The sequence below is a fragment of the Mastigoproctus giganteus genome, chromosome 10, assembly GCF_048544385.1.
Source record: "Mastigoproctus giganteus isolate SK-2022 chromosome 10, ASM4854438v1, whole genome shotgun sequence".
NCBI lineage: Eukaryota > Metazoa > Arthropoda > Arachnida > Uropygi > Thelyphonidae > Mastigoproctus > Mastigoproctus giganteus.
The window spans coordinates 205,682,131-205,701,787 of NC_143584.1; the positions used below are offsets into that span (position 1 = coordinate 205,682,131).

The following is a 19,657-nucleotide window of genomic DNA, read 5'->3' on the forward strand; positions in this document are numbered from 1 at the left end:
TTTACGCTATTATGGTGAAATGCTTTCCCCTTCACTGAAATCTTCAATCATATAAAAAACAATTTTCAGAAATTTTTCTTCATTCCTATTTACGTATTACAATGGTGAAGGAAAAGGGACCGACAGAAAGTGCAAGTGCTGGCAATGCCAGGAAATGAAACAAAATTGATTTAGAAATGAAGATGAAAATGATTTAAGAAGTACAAAGTTTGTCATCTATTGCAAGGGAATTAGGTCTCGCTGCTTCAACAGTGAATACTATTTTAAAGGACAGCGCGCGTATAAAAGAGCATGTCAAAGCATCAACGCACTTAAGATCAACAGTGATCACAAAACAGCGTTCAGGTGCTATATCAAAGATGGAACAGCTGTTAATAATATGGTTGGAAAATAAGATTCAGAAGAGTGCTCATGAGTCTAATGATCATTCAAGCAAAAGCAACAAGTATTTATAAAGATATTAAGGATAAGTATGGTGAACCCCAACCCAAGTTCGTTGCAAGCAATGGGTGGTTTAATAGGTTCAAGCATTGTGCTGGTTACCACAACATTAAAGTATGCGGTGAAGTTGCCAGTGCCGATTTTGCAGCTGCAGAGAAATTTTGTGATGTGTTGGAAAAAATTGATGAAGGTGTCTATTCAAGCAGCAAATTTTTAATGTTGACGAGACTTCTCTCTATTGGAAAAAAAAAAATATGCCAGATCTAACATACAATGCCAGGTTTCAAGGCGTTAAAAGCTAGGGCCACGCTCTTTCTTGGGGCTAATGCAGCGGGAGATTACAGGTTAAAACCACTGCTTGTGTACTATCTGGAAATCCTTGTCATTTAAGTGCATCAATAAAGCTATCCTACCCATGCATTTCCGATTGAACCAGAGAGCATGGATAACAACATCTCTTTCAATATTGGTTTTAATGCTACTTCATTCCTGAGGTTGAAAAATATTGTAAAGACAGCGAAGTTCCTTTCAAGATTTTGCTTCTATTAGATAATGCTCCTGGACATCCTACGCATCTAGATGATTTCGATTCGAACATGAGAGTCATATTTATACCTCCAAACACTACTTCACTCGTCTAACCTATGGATCAGGGTGTTATTTTGAATTTAAAAGCATACTATTTACACACAACATTTGCTCAGGCATTGTCTGCAGTAGACGATGAGAAAAATTTTACGTTAAGAGACTTTTGGAAATCTTACAGTATTTTACCATGCCAACTTAAACATTAATTAGGCCTGGACGGAAATAACTAAAAGTTGTTTAAATGGCGCATAGAAGAAAATATGCCCGTGGTACTTTTTAAAGGCTTCGAAGGATTTGAAAAAGACGAATCATATGAAGAGATTACAGATAAGATTGTAAAGGTTGGAGGTTGATGCCAAAGACGTGGAAGAGTTAGAGAAAGAAGAGAAGGAATTATCTAACAAAGAACTTATTGAGTTGCAGGCAGTGATAGGGAAAGAAGAAAATGCTGGTGAAGCTCAAGAACCAAATGAGGAGCAGAGACGCTTCATCACCAGAGAGATGGCAATGGCATTTCGTGAAATTGCATTGGCAATGGCGAGGTTTGAGAAGATGGATCCTAACAACGAACGATTCTTAAAAGTTAACAGAGGGGTGAATGATATGCTTGCTTGCTACAAAGAATCTACGATGAAAAGAAAAAGCCACCATACAGACATCCATTAATGTTCTTTCATAAGGTTGAGCTGCCGAACCCTTCAAAATCTCCACAGCCCTCAGCGTACTTATCAACTGAAGACGTCGATTCTGGCAATGATGCTTGAGAGGTAAAACTTACTGACATTATGCCTGTCTCTTCTCTTTTTTTGTAATTTTATAATTTTGAAATTTTTTTAAATTGCATGCTTTTGTAATTTTTCCTGCGCATGAGATAAAAAATTGAATAAATACAATAATTCTTTTTACATGTTTGTTGAACATTTCTTTTTTGATTCAATCAATTCAGCGAGTGCTGCACAAGCATGGGGGAAATTCCGACTTGTGTAGCATTCTGTGGAACGCAATCCTTACATAAGTCGGGGAGCTCCTGTAAATAATAGAATTTTAATGATTGACCATGATGCCATGCACATTTCTGCTGGTCCTAAAAGTGATCATAGCAGGGGTCAGAAACCTTTTTTGAGTGAAGAGCCATTTTTGATCTAATTAAAGGGGGGGAAAAAAAAGAATCTGAAGAGTGTACCTCATCTCAAGCTGGGAGGAGGGGCAGTTTTTTAAGAAATGGAATAGTGGGAAGGTGTTTTATTAAAAAAAAATATATTTTGAAATATTTATTAATACTGAAAAAAAAAGTAACAAACATCCAATTAGGTACGAATTAATGTGACTTTTGCTGCTGAACTTCTTGAGCTAGTCTCTCAACGTCAGGCGAGTATGCTGTAATTTTCATCTTTAAACATGCTGAGAGACTTACATTGTTCTGACAGTTTCTTGATTTATTTTTAATCTGGTTCATGTTCGAAAATATTTGCTCACAGAAATTCGTCAAACCAAAAAAATGAGAGAAGTCCAAATGCAAATATTTTCAAATTTGTATACGGCTCCAGTAAGCTACTCCACGCATCGAACACAATTTGGTCTTGCTTTTTAAAGTCAGCTATTGCTGTCCATTTATGTAGAATTGCAAGGGCAGCCTTTTGCCTCTCCAAATCCTCAATTTCAGTTTTAAGGCATTTTAGTCTTGCACTCCACATGTCCTTGATTTTTAAGTCCTCTGACTCCATTTCAAATTGTGCTTCATGTGGGTTAAAATTTAGAGCCACAGGCTGCATAATCTGTGATAAGTTATGCAAAAATATCAAATGAATGTATGGCATGCTCAAAATCTTGAATTTGATTATTCAGAATTCAGTATTTATTGGCTAGTCGATTATATTAGTTATATTAAAGCTCTCAAGAAGAAGCTGCTGATTATTTCAAAATCAGTTTTTATTTATTGACATCATACAGTTTTCTTTAATAAAACTCACATTTTATAAATAAATACTCTGTACATCATAACTGCATGACCATGAACTGAACAAATAAGGATGAAGTATATGATGTTAGCATGAAATAAAAACAAATAGTTGCATTATGTTTTATTGCACTCTTATTTATAATACTGATCTTTCTTTTATATTAAAAAAATGACTAGTTACAAAAATTAAATTTAATTTTTGCAATTTTATTTTTAAAATCTAGCATTCTGTATTTAAAAACTTTTTATATTTACAGAAATCTTTTTATTATCAATTCAAATTACTTTGCTCTTATCAATTTTTCCTTTGTTATACTATGTGCGTTTTAAGAACAGTTTTGAAATTTTTTCTATACCATTAATGATTATATTAATGGATAATATATAAAAAAGATGTCTGCAAGTTAAAATTAAAAGTTAAACTTAAGAAATTAAGCAATGGAATTCAAGATGATATTCAAACTGATATGACTAGAGATCTTATTGTAAAAAAATGGCGTGTAGCTGAAAAATAGCAGCTACATGCCATTGAAACTTGCTATCTTCATTTTTACTACTACATAATTGTTAAAGAAACATCTTTGCTTTAATTTGTTTATCACAAAATATGAAACATTTTTAATTAAAAAAAAAAACTATTGATATGACTTAGTTGGGTTGCTAATTCATAATATCAGTTCATTTTAAATAGCAATCCATTATTATAGCACTGCAGTACATGGTTCACTGAAAATTTATAAAATAAATTTTCTCTAGGATAACATATTGCACTGTGTTTTCAGAATACACTGTCCTTGATGTAGTACTTTCCCAGCAGGGCAGTGACATCCTGGTACACATACATCAAGATAACAATAGGGATCATTTATGTCTTGATCACAAGTCTGTGGGCAAGGTGGACCACAGTCATCATACAGCATTCCTCCTGAGCACCTCATTTCTAGTGAATAACAGGAAAATGTTTGATTAGAATATTTGGAAAGATTAAAGCAATTTTGATCATATTTCCACAGAATTCTGTTACAATTACTTGCTTATATAAATAGTATTTTTATTCACACAATCTTTTATATTATAGGTGCTTGGATCTGAATAGTAGGCATAATTTCTACAGCAATTTTAATTTCTCCTAGAATAGACTAAAGTGATTATTAAGAACCTTTCCAAGTGGAAAGTTAAAATAATACATACAAGTAATAATTGTCATAAAATAGCTTTGGATGGGTGAAAAACTTATTCCAAAGATAAAATATTGTTACTTTATGTGTGTGTGTATATATATATATTCTGCTAATAATTTAATAAATAAAAAAAAACTTCAAGTAATGTGTGGCTCACCCTTTGATAACAAAGGGTGAGCCAAGGGAGACCCATAGTTTGAAACTTCACAATTAATTGAAAAAATGCACTCTTTTACCATATATGGGAGTTGTATAAGGTTTTTACTGAAATTTAATAATTTTCAAAACATAATACAAAGGCTTTAAACCTGTCTCCATTCCTGATTAAGTGTATGGAATGTAGAAACAGACCCTGCACCTTATTCTTCACTGGCACAAACCATATACAACCCCAGAATTAACTGTAGTTATTTATTTATTATTATTTTTTTTTAACCAATAACTTGTACTTTAGTCAAAAAAAAAAAATTGTTAGCATCCTGCTGTTTGGATGGCTTTCTTCACTTTGTATTTGCAGCATTGACAACCCCGGAATCAATTTTTAGTCTTCCAAAAACAAATTGAGTGGTCAAGAAATAAAACTAACTACTTGCCACATATCCACTCAACCATTTAAATTTTTTAAAAAAAATTAAACTTGATGGTATTGTTGAGTGGTGCTGTGAGGTGAGGGCATCAGCTGCTGATTTCTTAAAATTGCAAATTAGTTTATATTTATTCTTCATTTCCCTGTTACATGATTATCAAATAAAAAAAGTTAATATATCAGGAATAAAAAAATAAAGTACTGAGTAACTTGCTGTTGCACTGGAATTTAAATGCTGAAAAAAATTCAGTTTCATGTAAGAAAGGAACTTAGTTCCAAAATAGTTTTTGAAATACAGAGTATGCTGCTTATTCACTTTTAAGAAGTCCCAATCAGACATATACTACTAATACATAGAAAAAATGTTGTTTATTGTAATTAATGTTTGTTTTTGTTTTTTTGCCATATTAGAGTTTGTGTGTGCAGTGGAAGTGATTACGTAACGTCTCAATTGGTTCTTGAACTCGGAGAGATTGCGTATCTAGTTACCACTGTTTCTTCATACAGTTTGTACGGTTGTTAGTGTCTTTATCAGTTGAGCTGGATACCAGATCACAATAAGTGGCATCCACTCTGTATGAACTTGTTGCCACTTTGAAGTTCACATGAAAGGAACCTGATATGAACTCATTCCTTCCAAGTTCTGGAACAGAGTATTAGTACGTCGCATTTTTTATTTTTCACTGCCTTGAATATCTATATTATAACTAACATGCAATCTAGCTTGATTGGTACTTTCACATTGCAGTTTTATCTGTATTCAGTAAACTTTCCCATCTCACATAAGTTAATATCAAAATAGTAATACAAACTTGATAATAATATAAAGATGGCTTTTTGGAATAACTCACCACAGATATTCGATGCTACCCAATGTTTCACTGCAACATTGTTCCGAAGACATTCAAGAGCATAAGCTTGAAGAGCATCACAATAGCATGGCTCATTAAACTTACAAGAGCAGGCATCTTGTAAGCAAAGTTCATAGTATTCATTTGGTCTCACTGTCCTGTAGCAGTTCTGGAACATAGTTTTCCTAAAAGAAAAATTATATTTAGTAAGCTGTTATCATGATTACTGTTAAATCCAAGTTGCAGTTCACTGAAAGAGTTGTAGTAAAAACCATATGTAATCTCCTTGTGAGATTGTTGGCCACAGAATGGGTGGGACAGTAAAACAAATCTTCCAGGGAGACATAATTACATTTGGCCCCTTCCTAGAAAAAGTAAAAAACAAATCAGTAAGTCCTGAATTCTTTGATTCCAATCTCCTAATTGGATAAGTACCAAGTGAGAAACAGTAAAAAAATATATTCACTTCATACTTTGTATACAGAGTGGCCATTTTACTAGGTACATCTGACCTTTTCATGAAATGGGGTGATCTTTCAGTAATATTATTATTTATTTATTTTTTTTTAATGAAAACCCCAAACACAAGAGGTATTAGAACCTATAGTACTTAGTACTGTGCATGGGTTAAATTATTATGTTTGCACCATGCAATATAAAGTAGGTGGGTACACAAGATAGAACGGCGCCGCCGTAGCCAGGTGGGCAGGAGCAGCAGTGCATAGTACACACTTCTTGATCAGACCGGGGTTCGAGCCTGTGACCACCAAATACGGAGGATACGGAAAGGTCAGGAAATGACCACCGCATATCCCCAGAGCAATATGGCCTTTGTTGCTAATGCTCCTAAAAACCAAAATAACAAGATAGAACATTTAAGTGTCTTTGAATGTGAAATGGTAGAAATACTCATACTGACACATCTGGTGCTAGTATGAGTATTTCAGAAACTTCAATCCTGTTGGGGTTTGCACGTGTGACTGTGTACTGAGTGTATTGAGACTGGTCCAAATAACATCCAGCCAATGGTGATCCTGTGGTCAGAAACAGCTCATTCATGTGAGGGGCCAATGGAGGCTGTCAAGATTTGTACAGGATAACAGAGAAAGGCCACAGCCAGTCAAATAACCCAAAACAACAGTAATAACTAGAGGAATATCAGAATGAACAATTCCTTACCTTGTCAAGGATGGGGTATCACAGCTAATGACGAAACTGGATTCTTCTCTTATTAGCAAAAAAACAATGCACCATTACAGTGACACTAACACTAGTCAGTGGAAGACTGGAAAAATGTTATCTGGTCTTATAAATTTATAAGACTAATAGTAATTTATAAGTAATGGTGTGGGGAGTGTTTGTGTAGTGCACATTGGGCCCCCCCCATGATACTAGTGGAGTAACATTTGGATGTGACAAGTTATCTGGAAATTTCTGATCAGACATCCTTCATGGCTGAGTGTATCTATAAGCAAGCAAGTTCTTCCAACAGGATAATGTGCTATGTCACCAGGCCAGAATTGTACAGAACTAGTTCCAGACATGTGAGAGTGAATTTAGCCTACTTGGGTGACCTTTCCAGTCACCAAGTTTCAATTCAATATGGGCAGCTGTGGAATAAGCTCTTTGAAGCAGCGATTTGTGACCATTCAATTTTGCAATGACTGTGGAAGCAACTGAGTCAGCAAGGACAGTGGACACAGGGATGCTGTGTATTGAGTATATATGATAGTAGCCATATCAGTGGACATTGATAGAACAGTCACACCAGTCTCATCTTTGAGAGAAATACCTTGACTGATCAGGTTTTAAGGAACAATGTGTTTATGAACTATGCAAGACTGATGTTTTTCAGACCTTGAAATCAATTTTGTGGATAATGATGCTCTTGTCCATAGAGCTCAACTGATTGAATTCCTTTAAAGTAAAGATATTCTTCAGATGAGGTGGCTAGCAAGGTCTTCAGATCTGAACTCAGTTTGAGAGTTCACAAATCATAATCATAGTTTTTTACTCTGATTATGATTTGTGAAAATTGAGACATATTTATTTTTAAATTGAATATAATTTAGTTTTACAATGATACTCTTCCTCAAAAGATTTGGCAGAATTCCATCAATACCTATTTTTCTTGATATCTCAGGTTTTGTGGCTATCATTCAATTTTCAAATGCTACTGTAATCCAAGTCTGCTTATTAACATTTTCACTTGTTGATTTCTAGACTATTCAAAAACAGACTAATAATAAACTGAGTATGATACTTGCACATGCATACAATATCGTAAGCATAAATTTAATTTTTTAATAACTATCATTATTGATTATTTTTTTGTTTTAACATAATATTTTATACAACAAAAAATTTACCTAAAGTTTTGATTTTCTGCCAATTTACATTTTTATCAATTGAGTGCACTACAATACAAGGCTATAGTTATGTGATTTTTGTTTCTCTCATGTACACACACACACACTCTTAATGGAGTAAAAAGTCACCTCTTAGAAATCTTCAAGAAATTTCATTTGTTTACTTTTAGGTACCACCATTATTTTTAATCTTTCATGAACACAACCATGAAAAATCCATTTTTATATTAAAAACAAATATTTTAATTATTTTTTTGAAAATAAAACTCCTCTGCAGCACTTTAGACACATGCACTTCACATTTTTTTATCCTCTTAAATATTGAGAGCAAGAGAAATGCCAATTGCAAAATTCACACAATTTCAACAATTGGATGCGAGGGATGCATACTAATTTAAAATTAATTTTTTCAGCATGTGCATATAATTATCAAGACTAGGCTTAACTTAATCCGGCATTTTTACTTTTTTGTACTACAACTGTTAATGATACCATGGACAGCAAGAGTGACCAGTGAGTGTCCTGCAGAGAATTGGAAAAACTCATGAATTGCTGAACGACATAAAGAAAAGAACTGCATATCCTGGACACCTGATGAGAAACAACAAATATGCAGTTCCAGGGCTGATTATTGAGAGGAGAATGGAAGGAAGAAGAAAGCCTGGGAGAAGATGTACATATAGTGGCTTGATAACATTAAGCATTGGACAGACTGAACACCAAGCAGCTGTTCAGAGCTACCAGAGACAGACATTTGTCGTTGTGGTTGCCAACCTCCATTAGGAGATGGCACACAGAGAAGTGCTACAACTAACAAAGGTTTCTGGATTTTAAATGGAACAATCAAACACTTCCATCAGCAGGTATTGAGTTTCACCTGTATGGATTAAGTAGATGAAGAGCACGACATAGCCGAAGTGTGTTGGGTTTTGAAGACTGCAAATCTGGCTCTGGATTACAATCTTTATTTGAAGTTGAACAATTAAGTGGTCAGAAAGCTTTAGCAAATAAAATGTAGCTTACCATTGAAAATAATAAAAGAATTAAATCCCATTTGATTTAGTTGAACTAATGAAAAGCACAAGGTAACCTTTTCTTTTGTGTTTTGTCTTGCAAAGTTTAAACTGCACAGGGAAAAGCTATGGTCTTAGGGCGCCTCCAGGTGGGAAGGAGCAGCAGTGCGTAGCACACACTTCTTGATTAGACCAGAGTTCGAGCCTGTCACCACCAAATACGGAGGATGCAGAAAGGTCAGGGAATGACCACTGCGTATCCTGGAGCAATATGGCCTTAGTTGCTAATGCTCCTAAAAACCAAATAACAACAAACAACTATGGTCTTAATGCTCACAACTGAACAGATTTTATTTCCATAAGTTGACCCGATATTGCATTGCTTTTAACAAATGGTATTCTTAGAAAGTAATCTTTCACTTATTTAAAATATGAAACAGCAATGAATGTTTGTTTTGAGACTGATTTTTCAACAGGTAAAAAAAAAAAAAAAAAAAAAAATTAAAAAAAATAAGGCAGGGCAGTCCTGTGCTTTTCAAAAATTGGTATTTGGATTGATATGAACAGCTATTTTGCATTGAGGTATTACATAATAGAGCTTAATCTAAATAATGCCAGTTAAATAGCCTCATTTCATTTCTATGCCGTAATGCAAGATATACACTTCCACCTAAGAGTGTGGAATCACAAGTGTTTTGTTAATTATTTTGAAATTAGCTGACAATGTAAGGTTTAATAAAAAAAAAAAAAAAAAAAAAAAAACAAACACTCTACAAAGTATTTTAAGATTTTTTATTTTTTTTATTCATTAAGCATTGGAAATGCAGCAAAAAAAAAAAAAAAGTCAATGATTAATATTAACAACTATACTGATTCATCAAAATATCCACCACAAGATTTTATCACTACCTTACGCAGATGTGGCATCCTGGCGACTATTTTATGATGATTCAAACTTTTTCATCAGTAGCCAATATTTATGAAAATACGACCATATAAATTGTGGTTGGGTTGCATATCAGGTTAATGCCGTGATATCACTACCATCCTCGCATGCAAGACCAGTTGGAAAGAAAGGTTTGCAGGTGAATTTTGTTATCATGACTATGAATTGGGATTTTTGCAGTACCTACTGGTCAACTAATTATTTTCTATGAACCAATATGCCCAGTTCCCTCCATATTTCGACATTGGTTGTCCAAAATTGTAACATTAAATTTGGTTAACAGAAATACTTGGTCCTGTTCATTTTGTGTTAACTGGTTTCCGCTGTAGTTAGTACACAACTCTTACAATTCTATGAAATTTGAACAGCAATAGATATACAGTATATACACTTTGCATACTAAGAAGTGCAAAAATTCAAAACTTTAACAATCCTCCAGGATATTCCAACAATTTAACATGCAAAGTCAGTATTATCCTTTCATAAAGTTATGCTTTAACTGAATATTAGTATTAATATTATAATAGCTGAATGTTCAAAGTAACATTTTTTTCTGCATCTGTCAAATCTTGAAATTCTTCCAAATTTGAAAATTCTGATGATTCCAAAATTTTCAAATTTGGAAGAATTTCAAGTTTTGGCAGATGCAGAAAAAATGTTACTTTGAACATTTAGCTATTATAATATTAATACTAATATTCAGTTAAAGCATACCTTTATGAAAGGATAATACTGACTTTGCATGGTAAATTGTTGGAATATTCTGGAGGATTGTTAGCCTAAAGTTTTGAATTTTTGCATTTCTTAGTATGTGGATCTATATACTTCTCTTTCATTTTCTGAAGTGGACACATGACAAAATGTAAAGCTGTTAAATTGGAGACTGATGCCAAATGAGAGGTGTGCTTATCAGCGTAACATCTTCTAAATGTATGAAATTTCACACATTTTATTGTATAAAAGTAAGATCCTACTTTATGAATTACAGTATTTATATTTTATAATTACTTACTTTAATGTACTGCATGCCTTCTGGGCTCTCCTTTGCATGCTGAAAGATGCACTCTTGCAAGCACCCTTTAATGGCATTTTTGGCTGAACCCAAGAGCTGGCTATTTGCTTTTGTGGCCCACAATATTTATATCCGTCCACCTTCCAACTGTGACCAAACTCCTATGGATTGAATTCAGAGTATTCATTTGTGAAACAGCAAAGAAGAATATAAATACCAATCAAAAATATGATAAAAATGCAATGGAAGCAACTGGTAATGTATGATACAATTTTTAGAAATGTATATTCAAAAACGTGGCATCTCAGAAGTTTTACCATACGTTTGGATTAAAACTAAATGAATAAAATTATACAGGGTGTTTCAGTTAAACGTTTCAGAACTTCTAAGAGGGGTAGGGTACATCCTGACAACTCGAAATCATATAGCAATGTGGGGTCGGAAATGCTTTCCTAAAGCGGTGTTGTACACAGAAGCACCATAAAGAAAAGAGACCGTAAGTGAGAAATCGTTTTAATAATACATGAAAAGAAGCAAAAGGTACATGGATTAAAGTAAGTGTTCGAAGTTTCTTCCACGGGCTACAATGCACGCCTCACGTCTCCGACGCATGGACATCCGAACATTCTGGAATACTCCAGGCAGCGTGTTCAGACACAGCAACCGAGGATTATGCACCTCGTATTGCTTTCGCACAGTGGTACCTTGGAAAATGTGCTACAAATCCCCTTTTTCCTGCTGAAGTGTTGTTTTCCGATGAGGCATCCTTCACAAGGGAAGGAATTTTCAACACGCATAACGACCATATCTGGGTGGTCGAGAACCCGCATGCAATACGACTTCGTGCAGCACAGATTCGATTTTCGGTCAATGTATGGGCCGGTATTATGGGAGATCACCTCATCAGACCTTACCTGTTACCGTGTCGTCTAACCGGACCTATCTACTTGATCTTTCTGCAGCAAGTATTGCCACAACTTTTGAGAGATGAATAGATTTCTGCATCGACGCAACAGACAATGTGGTTCCAACACGATGGAGCCCCTGCCCATTATAGCGGAGATGTTCGTAACTACCTGGATGTCACATTTGGTCAACAGTGGATCGGACGTGGTGGTCCCGTGCGTTGGCCTGCTCGGTCACCCGACCTATCATGTCTTGATTTTTATTTCTGGGGTCATATGAAATCGCTAGTTTATGACACCCCTGTTGACAATGCTGAGGAGCTGGTTGCAAGAATCGCAGTAGCTGCCGAAGAAATTCGAAATTTGCCTGGAGTATTCCAGAATGTTCGGATGTCCATGCATCGGAGATGTGAGGCGTGCATTGTAGCCCGTGGAAGAAACTTCGAACACTTACTTTAATCCATGTACCTTTTGCTTCTTTTCATGTATTATTAAAACGATTTCTCACTTACGGTCTCTTTTCTTTATGGTGCTTCTGTGTACAACACCGCTTCAGGAAAGCATTTCCGACCCCACATTGCTATATGATTTCGAGTTGTCAGGATGTACCCTACCCCTCTTAGAAGTTCTGAAACGTTTAACTGAAACACCCTGTATATTTCAATACTGTATATTTCAGATAGAACAGCAACTAAACAGTTTTGTTATGCTTGGACATAACTTTTCATCACATATCAAGTTTACAATATTCATTTTGGTGAAAAGAGTGTTGCCAAGCATAGCAACGGCATGTTTTTTTTTGTAATATACACATTTCTTTTTAAGAAGCAGTTGTAGACAGTAGGTAGGAGATCATTTTGTAGAGCCTCTTTTGCATGTGTTCCATGCAGGTTTTGATCCAGAATATTATTGCTAGGCAGTGTGAAATGGGGAGGAAAATCATCTTGTTGGAATAGATTTTGATATTTAGTACTGGTCAGTCAGCAAGAGGCAATATCTGTTAGCAGGCTACATTAACTTTTATGTCCTGCAATATGAAACAACCCTAATATACTATTTCATTCAGTTATGGCTTTAACGTTCATCTTATACAACCATCAGATTAGACTGATGATAATGTGACAGTTGTATCTTAGGAATGGTTGTACTTGTTAATATGGTAAGTTAAATGATGCACTATTTCATCAGAAAAAAATTGTGCCAGTCTGGTCTGCATGTGATGATGAAAGAATTCAGTTTGCATAACTAATCTTTAATCACAATTCTCTTTATTCAGAATGTGCATAAGGAAACTTTCCTTTACAAGAGTATAGCATATTTGCCACTTTTCATTCGTTTGGCAAGGTCTGGGTTCCAATTCCATCAGAGGGAAGAATTTGTGGAGGTCTCTTCAACTGACTGTAGTTAGCCAATGAGTTATTCCATGCTTTTCAGCCCATACAATGTGCATATCAGCCTGTAAACTCACATTTTGCAGATATACTGTACAGAGCATGTTGGACTATATAAATTCAGCAAAACACAACCTTTCCTGATCTTGAGAAATCCCAAGAACAGGAAAGCTTTCGTACTAATATCTTGGCCCTTTTGTAAGAAGCAATATGTAGTTGGTTTTAAAATTTCAGACTGAAATTTAAATTGCTTTGCTGACTTTCTTATTTTTCATTCTTAATGGTCTATTTGTGTCAAGGGTCCCTGCTGAAGCAAATTAAGTCTAAATAAATCTGAAAGAACAGAAACATTCTTTATAATATAGGGATAGAATTTCTGGGATGCTGTGTTTATATACAGTATTCCCTTTCACAAGTATTGATAACTTATTTCATTAGTGGCACAAATAATATTGTTTAATTATACCAATGTGGTATTGTGACAAGAATTATAACCAAGGCAGATAAGTTGTACTTGTATTTTAATTTCAAAATGAAGCTTTTAAATGTTTTAAAAATCTGTACTTAATTTAGATAGTTGTTTTTCTGCATTATATTTTTCTTTGTTGCCATCTTTGGGACGTTCTGTTCTCTTCAGTGATAGCAACAGGCTTATGCTCACTTTAGAAATGATATCATTATCCATAAGTCAACCCACAATTATGTTGGCAACTTGAATAACATCAAAAGAGGTGAATCATCTATTCATTTAAAATTCAAAGGCATTGCAATGACAGCTGTTTCTGGTCTTACTGGACTCTGATTAGAGCAGATTGCCACAATTAGCAATTTTGCGTTAAATGTTGAGTAATGTATCAAGTCTAAACAAGCAGTGTGCATAAGAAAAACTTCTGGCTCAATACAGGTCCAAGTTAATTATGAGGGCATCAATGGACTCAGGAGAGAGTCCCTTGGATTGAAGAAGTACCAATGCATTACCAATACACAAGGGCGGGTTTAAGAGTGAAGTGGGTAACTACCAACTGGTCAGTCTGACATCAGTGGTAGAGAAAATCATAGAGGCAAGGATCAAGATTGTAACACAGGATCATTTACATGGGAATGGAATTCTGAAGGAAACGCAATATGGTTTTGTAAACAGAAAAGCCAAGTTTAACTAACTTTGCTATTTTGACAGTGGCTCATGACCTGGGTGTAGGAAATAATTCGAAGTGGGGTTCCCAAGAAATGGTACTGGACCACTGTTTCTGACTTTCTAAAATGACATTGACAAAGGGATAAAAGGCATGATGTCAAAATTTGCAGATTATTTCAAGGTTAGTAGAGTAAAACTACTCTGTCAATCTTGACATCATCTTCAAATTTTGGCCATTCCTTGATCCAGAGATGGTCAGAAAAGTGGCAGCTACATTCAGTGATCATTGAATTGTGACCACCCCATCCATAATGGACTATGCCACATAGCTCACAGTATAAAAAGCTGAATAGCTTTGTACACTAAGTGCAGTGGTGATTTGCATATGGTCGTGCAAGTCAAAAAGATAAAGTAGCAGTGATGGGATGTAGTAAAGATACAGTGATACCTTGGATTGTGAGTAACTTGGTCTGTGAGTGTTTTGCAAGACGAGCAAAAATTTTTAATAAAATTTAACTTGATAAACGAGCGAGGTCTTGCAATATGAGTATTACCTGTATGCTTTGTCTGCTGAGCGTCACGTGATCACAAGCTGCTCAGGATTGTGGGTAATTGTCTCGCATGCTCAGTCTCAGTCGGCATACTCATTCGTATAGTCAGCATTCGTGCTAGCATTGTGACCATGTGTACGTGCGTAAAGCATTTTTTTTATTTTGTGTCCAAATGTAGTTTGGTTTTTAGGAGCATTAGCAACTAAGGCCATATTGCTCTGGGAATATGTGGTGGTCATTCCCTGACCTTTCTGCATCCTCCGTATTTGGTGGTAACGGGCTCGAACCCTGGTCTAATCAAGAAGTGTGTACTATGCACTGCTGCTCCTTCCCACCTGGCTACAGAGGTGCCTTCCAAATGTAGTGACTGTTCTTTATTAACTGTACTACGACAATGGCCCCAAAGAAGAAAAGGGTTGAAAAGGAAGGCAGCAAGAAGGAGGAGATGATTACAGTAGAAGTTAAGAAGGAAATCATTGGGAAGCACGAACAAGGTATGCAAGTGGCCGTCATCACAAGATTTTATAAGAAGTCTACATCAATGATTTGCACAGTATTAAAGAAGAACTAAGAGGGCTAGATGTAGCAAAAGGAGTCAAGAGTATCAAAGCAACGGCCACGTATTCTGGAAGATGTAGAAAAGTTGCTTTTGGTGTAGATAAATGAGAAGCAACTAGCAGGTGATACTGTGACCGAGAACTTGATCTGTGAGAAGGGAAAGGCCTTGTACGCCAACCTCGTAAGTAAACTGCCAGGTATGTCTACAGAAAACAAAGAAGGCGTCAAGGCGAGCACGGGATGGGTTGATAACTTTAAGAGGAGAAGTTAAAGCAGCTGAGACATTCGTTGCCGAGTTCCAGAAGCTCGTGGTTTCCGAGTGTTACCTGCCGCAGCAAGTTTTTAATTGCGATGAGACAGAGCTTTTTTGGAAAAAGATGGTAAAGAGGACCTACATTACAGCAGAAGAGGATGCAATGCTCGGTCACAAGCCCATGAAAGACAGTCTCGCCCTCTTGCTGTGTGCTAATGCAAGCGGTGATTTCAAAGTCAAGCCCCACGAGCCAGTTAAACGTTATGTGGAGGTCCAACAGCAAGGCTTGGGTCACTCGTATCTTGTTCGTTGAGTGGATCAACGAGGTCTTCGGTCCTGCAGTGAAGAAATACCTTTTAGAAAAAAAATTGCCACTCAAAGTCTTGCTGGTTATGGATAATGCTCCTGCTCATCCTCCAGGCCTTGAGGACGACTTACTGGAAGAATTAGAGTTCATTAAGGTCAAGTTGCTTCCTCCCAACACTACTCCATTAATCTAGCCCATGGATCAGCAGGTCATTTCGAACTTTAAAAAGCTTTACATCAAGGCACTATTTCAGCAATGCTTTGAGGTAACCGAACGAACTAACCTTTCCTCTGAGAACTTACCCTCTGAGAGTTTTGTAAAAATCATTTCCGCATCATAAACTGCCTCAAGATCATCAATAAAGCCTGGGATGGGGTCACCAAGAGAACCGTCAATTCTGCTTGGAGAAAACTGGTCTGATTGCGTCGAGGGGTTTGCTCATGAACAGGAGCTGCCAATTGTTGATGAAATTGTGTCCTTGGGGAAGACCATGGGACTGGAGGTGAATAAGGACAACATTCAAGAGCTGGTGGAGGAACATGGCGAGGAGTTTATCACCGACGAACTGATGGATCTGCATCACGAGCAACAGCAAGAGGTTATGGAGGAGCTTGTCTGAGGAGGAGAAAAAAAACGGAGACATCCCTCTCTTCAAATGAGATTGGGGGGGGGTGTAAAATGTGGGAAACTGCAAAATTTTGTAGAAAAGCACCACCCGAGTAAGGCCGTGGCAGTGCGAGCGATGAATCTGTTTAACAACAATGCAATGTCATATTTCTGTGAAATCCTCAAAAGGAGGCAAAAGCAAGTGTCATTGGATAGGTTCCTTGTTAAAGTTGCACAAAAAGAAAAAGTCAACAGATAGCAGTGATTCCGTTAGTGACAGTGAAAGTCGTCCTACCCAATAATTAATAAATTCGATTGCTTTATATATATTAAATTTAAATATTAAAAATATAAAAAGGTATATATGTATTTTGTATTAATCATTTTTATATGAATAATTTTGAGTTTTGGAACAAATCATCTGGGTTTCCATTATTTCGTATGGGGAAATTCGCTTTGATATGCGAATGCTTTGTGTGTTTGTGATTTGGTTTTTAGGAGCATTAGCAACTAAGGCCATATTGCTCCGGGATATGCGGGGGTCATTCCCAGACCTTTTCCGCATCCTCCGTATTTGGTGGTGACGGGCTCGAACCTCGGTTTAATCAAGAAGCGTGTGCTACGCACTGCTGCTCCTTCCCACCTGGCTACGGAGGCGCCTACGAATGCTTTGGATTACAAGCATGTTTCCAGAACGAATTATGCTCGCAAACCAAGGTACCACTGTATAATGGAGTTTCAGAAGAGCATGATTGTGGGTACTAGTGTGTTGGGTGCTTCCATATTGGAAATAGCATGTCCTTTTGGTTGCTCACAGCCTACTGTGGTTAAGGTGTACAAAGAATGGTGTTGAACAGGTCAAACCACCTCCCACTGACAGAACTGTAGAGCATTATGCAACATGGATGTTCGTTGTGAGTAAAGGGTGCAATACAATATCCCAAATGATGTGGCACACACTCAAGACATATGAGGTTCCACAGCAGACAACCAGAGACACACAGACATCTCATTGCTGATCATTATCGACAGCAAATGCTGTGGTGTCAACAACATGCTGGTTGGACAATGGAGGGTTGGAAATTAGTGTGCTGGTCAGGAGTTTGAATACCTCTATGGCCCAACCTGGAATTATGTAGGTGGTCACAATTCAGTGATCACTGAGTGTATGAATGTGGAAAAAATGCAGGCTCTTACACTTGGAGAATAGCAACCCAAAATAACTTATACACTTGGTGGGGCTGAATAAAGGGATTTGGGGGTTACAACATTATCAGACAAATTTTCTGAGAGTGTAGCTAGTTGGCAAGGATGCCATCATGTGTGGCATAAGCAACTAGAGTCCATGAACCCGTTGTACATAGTGACCACTATCAGGCAGGTGGCAGTGGTTGCTTAATATGGGGCATGTTTTGCTGGCAAGAACTAGGATCCCTGGTGCATACGAACCAATGTTTCACTGGTGAGGTCTACCAGCAGCTCCTAGGAGACCCTGCCATGTTGATTTTTTTCCGGGACACAAACAGTATCTTCCAAGACATTAATGCACTGTTCAAGAGTATTTTCAAGGAACACAGTGAAGATATTACTCATCTTGATTGGCCCCTCTAAACTCACCTGACTTCAATCCAACTGAACACTTGTGGAATGTTTTGGAACAGGAAGTGAGGTGTATCTACATGCAACTCATCTATTCTGACACTGGAAAGCCTTGCAGGCAGCATGGCTGTAGATGCTTAAGCAAATAGCAGCTGTTATCTGTGCAAATGGTGGCCCAACATGGAATTAGGTAGGTGGTCACAATTCAGTGATCACTGAGTGTATGTATTAATGTGGAAAAATGCAGGCTCTTACACTTGTAGAATAGCAACCCAAAATAACTTAAACACTTGGTGGGGTTGAATAAAGGGATTTGGGAGTTACAACATGATCAGACAAATTTTCTGAGAGTGTAGCTAGTTGGCAAGGAATATCTATGGTGTCCTTCAACAATTTATTGAACATTTGCATGTAGAGATAAGGAAGGATTGTACAATCTGTCTAAGGCAATTGTAAGAACACACTTGTGTTCAAGTATGGAGATTGCACCTAAAAAAAAAATATTGAGCTTCTTAAAAGGATCCAAAGAGAGGCAACATGCCTGGTGGATCAGCAAAAGGGGCAACCATATAATGAAAGACTTTCAATATGTGGGTTACAGAGCTTAGAGACTAGACTTGACAGTAGTGTATGAGGCTTTGAGAAGTGAAAGTAAAATGAATGTGAGTGAAATTTTCATCTTTATTCTGGAACTAGGGGTCATAAATTCAAATTACAGGGGAAGAGGTTTAGACTGGACTGTAGGAAGTTTTCCTTTAGCCAGTGAGTTATTAAATACTGGAATAAGTTACCACCAAGGGGAGTTGAAGTTGCCAGCTTGGGAAAATTCAAAGGTCAGCTGGGTGGAGTCAATTAGGTAGTTTACTTTATTATTTATTTAATATAATTTTTTAAATAAATAAATACATATATTTATATTTGTTATGATTAGCTATATGATGCAAAGAAGCCTGAGGCTTATGCTGCACCAGCCAAAAAAAAAAAATTCCCGAGTTACCCTGAGAGAGAGAGAGAGAGAGTGGCAAAAGTAGAAGGGAATCGCCAAGAAAGAGAATGATATCCAGCTCAGGACCCTGGGTGTGCCAAGCCCATACTCACCAGATGTGAGCCCCTTTATATAGATTAAAAACTTTATAACTATGTCAGAAGAGAGAAAAAAAAATAGAAAAAAAATTATTAGAGCATAACAATAGTGGCTGTAATGCATTATCCATGACATGCTGCTTATAATAAATGAAATGGACTAATAGCATGGTAAACCAGTAGAGTAAAAGTAAAAATAAACCCATACATAATAAAGCAAGGGGGGGATAAAAATAAAGGGTACTGTAGAAGGAATGCTCCTAAAATAATTTTAAAAAAAGCAAATTTGCTTTTTCTAATAGATTGACTTTTTCTAAATTAT

At 36.4% G+C, this 19,657-nt stretch overlaps 1 protein-coding gene across 1 annotated transcript in view; it reads right to left on the reverse strand.

Annotated features, from left to right (window-relative positions):
• Positions 1 to 3,702: 3,702 nt before the first annotated feature.
• The window catches only part of LOC150079806 (sushi, von Willebrand factor type A, EGF and pentraxin domain-containing protein 1-like), a 216,402-nt gene continuing 200,447 nt past the window's right edge, over positions 3,703 to 19,657 (reverse strand). Inside the window, exons 32-34 of the mRNA XM_090383990.1 lie at positions 10,948 to 11,108; positions 5,608 to 5,792; positions 3,703 to 3,929 (exon numbers count right to left, since the gene is read on the reverse strand). Coding sequence (XP_090240116.1) covers positions 3,742 to 3,929; positions 5,608 to 5,792; positions 10,948 to 11,108 — 534 coding nt within the window. The 3' untranslated portion in view covers positions 3,703 to 3,741. The remainder of the gene's footprint in view (positions 3,930 to 5,607; positions 5,793 to 10,947; positions 11,109 to 19,657) is intronic.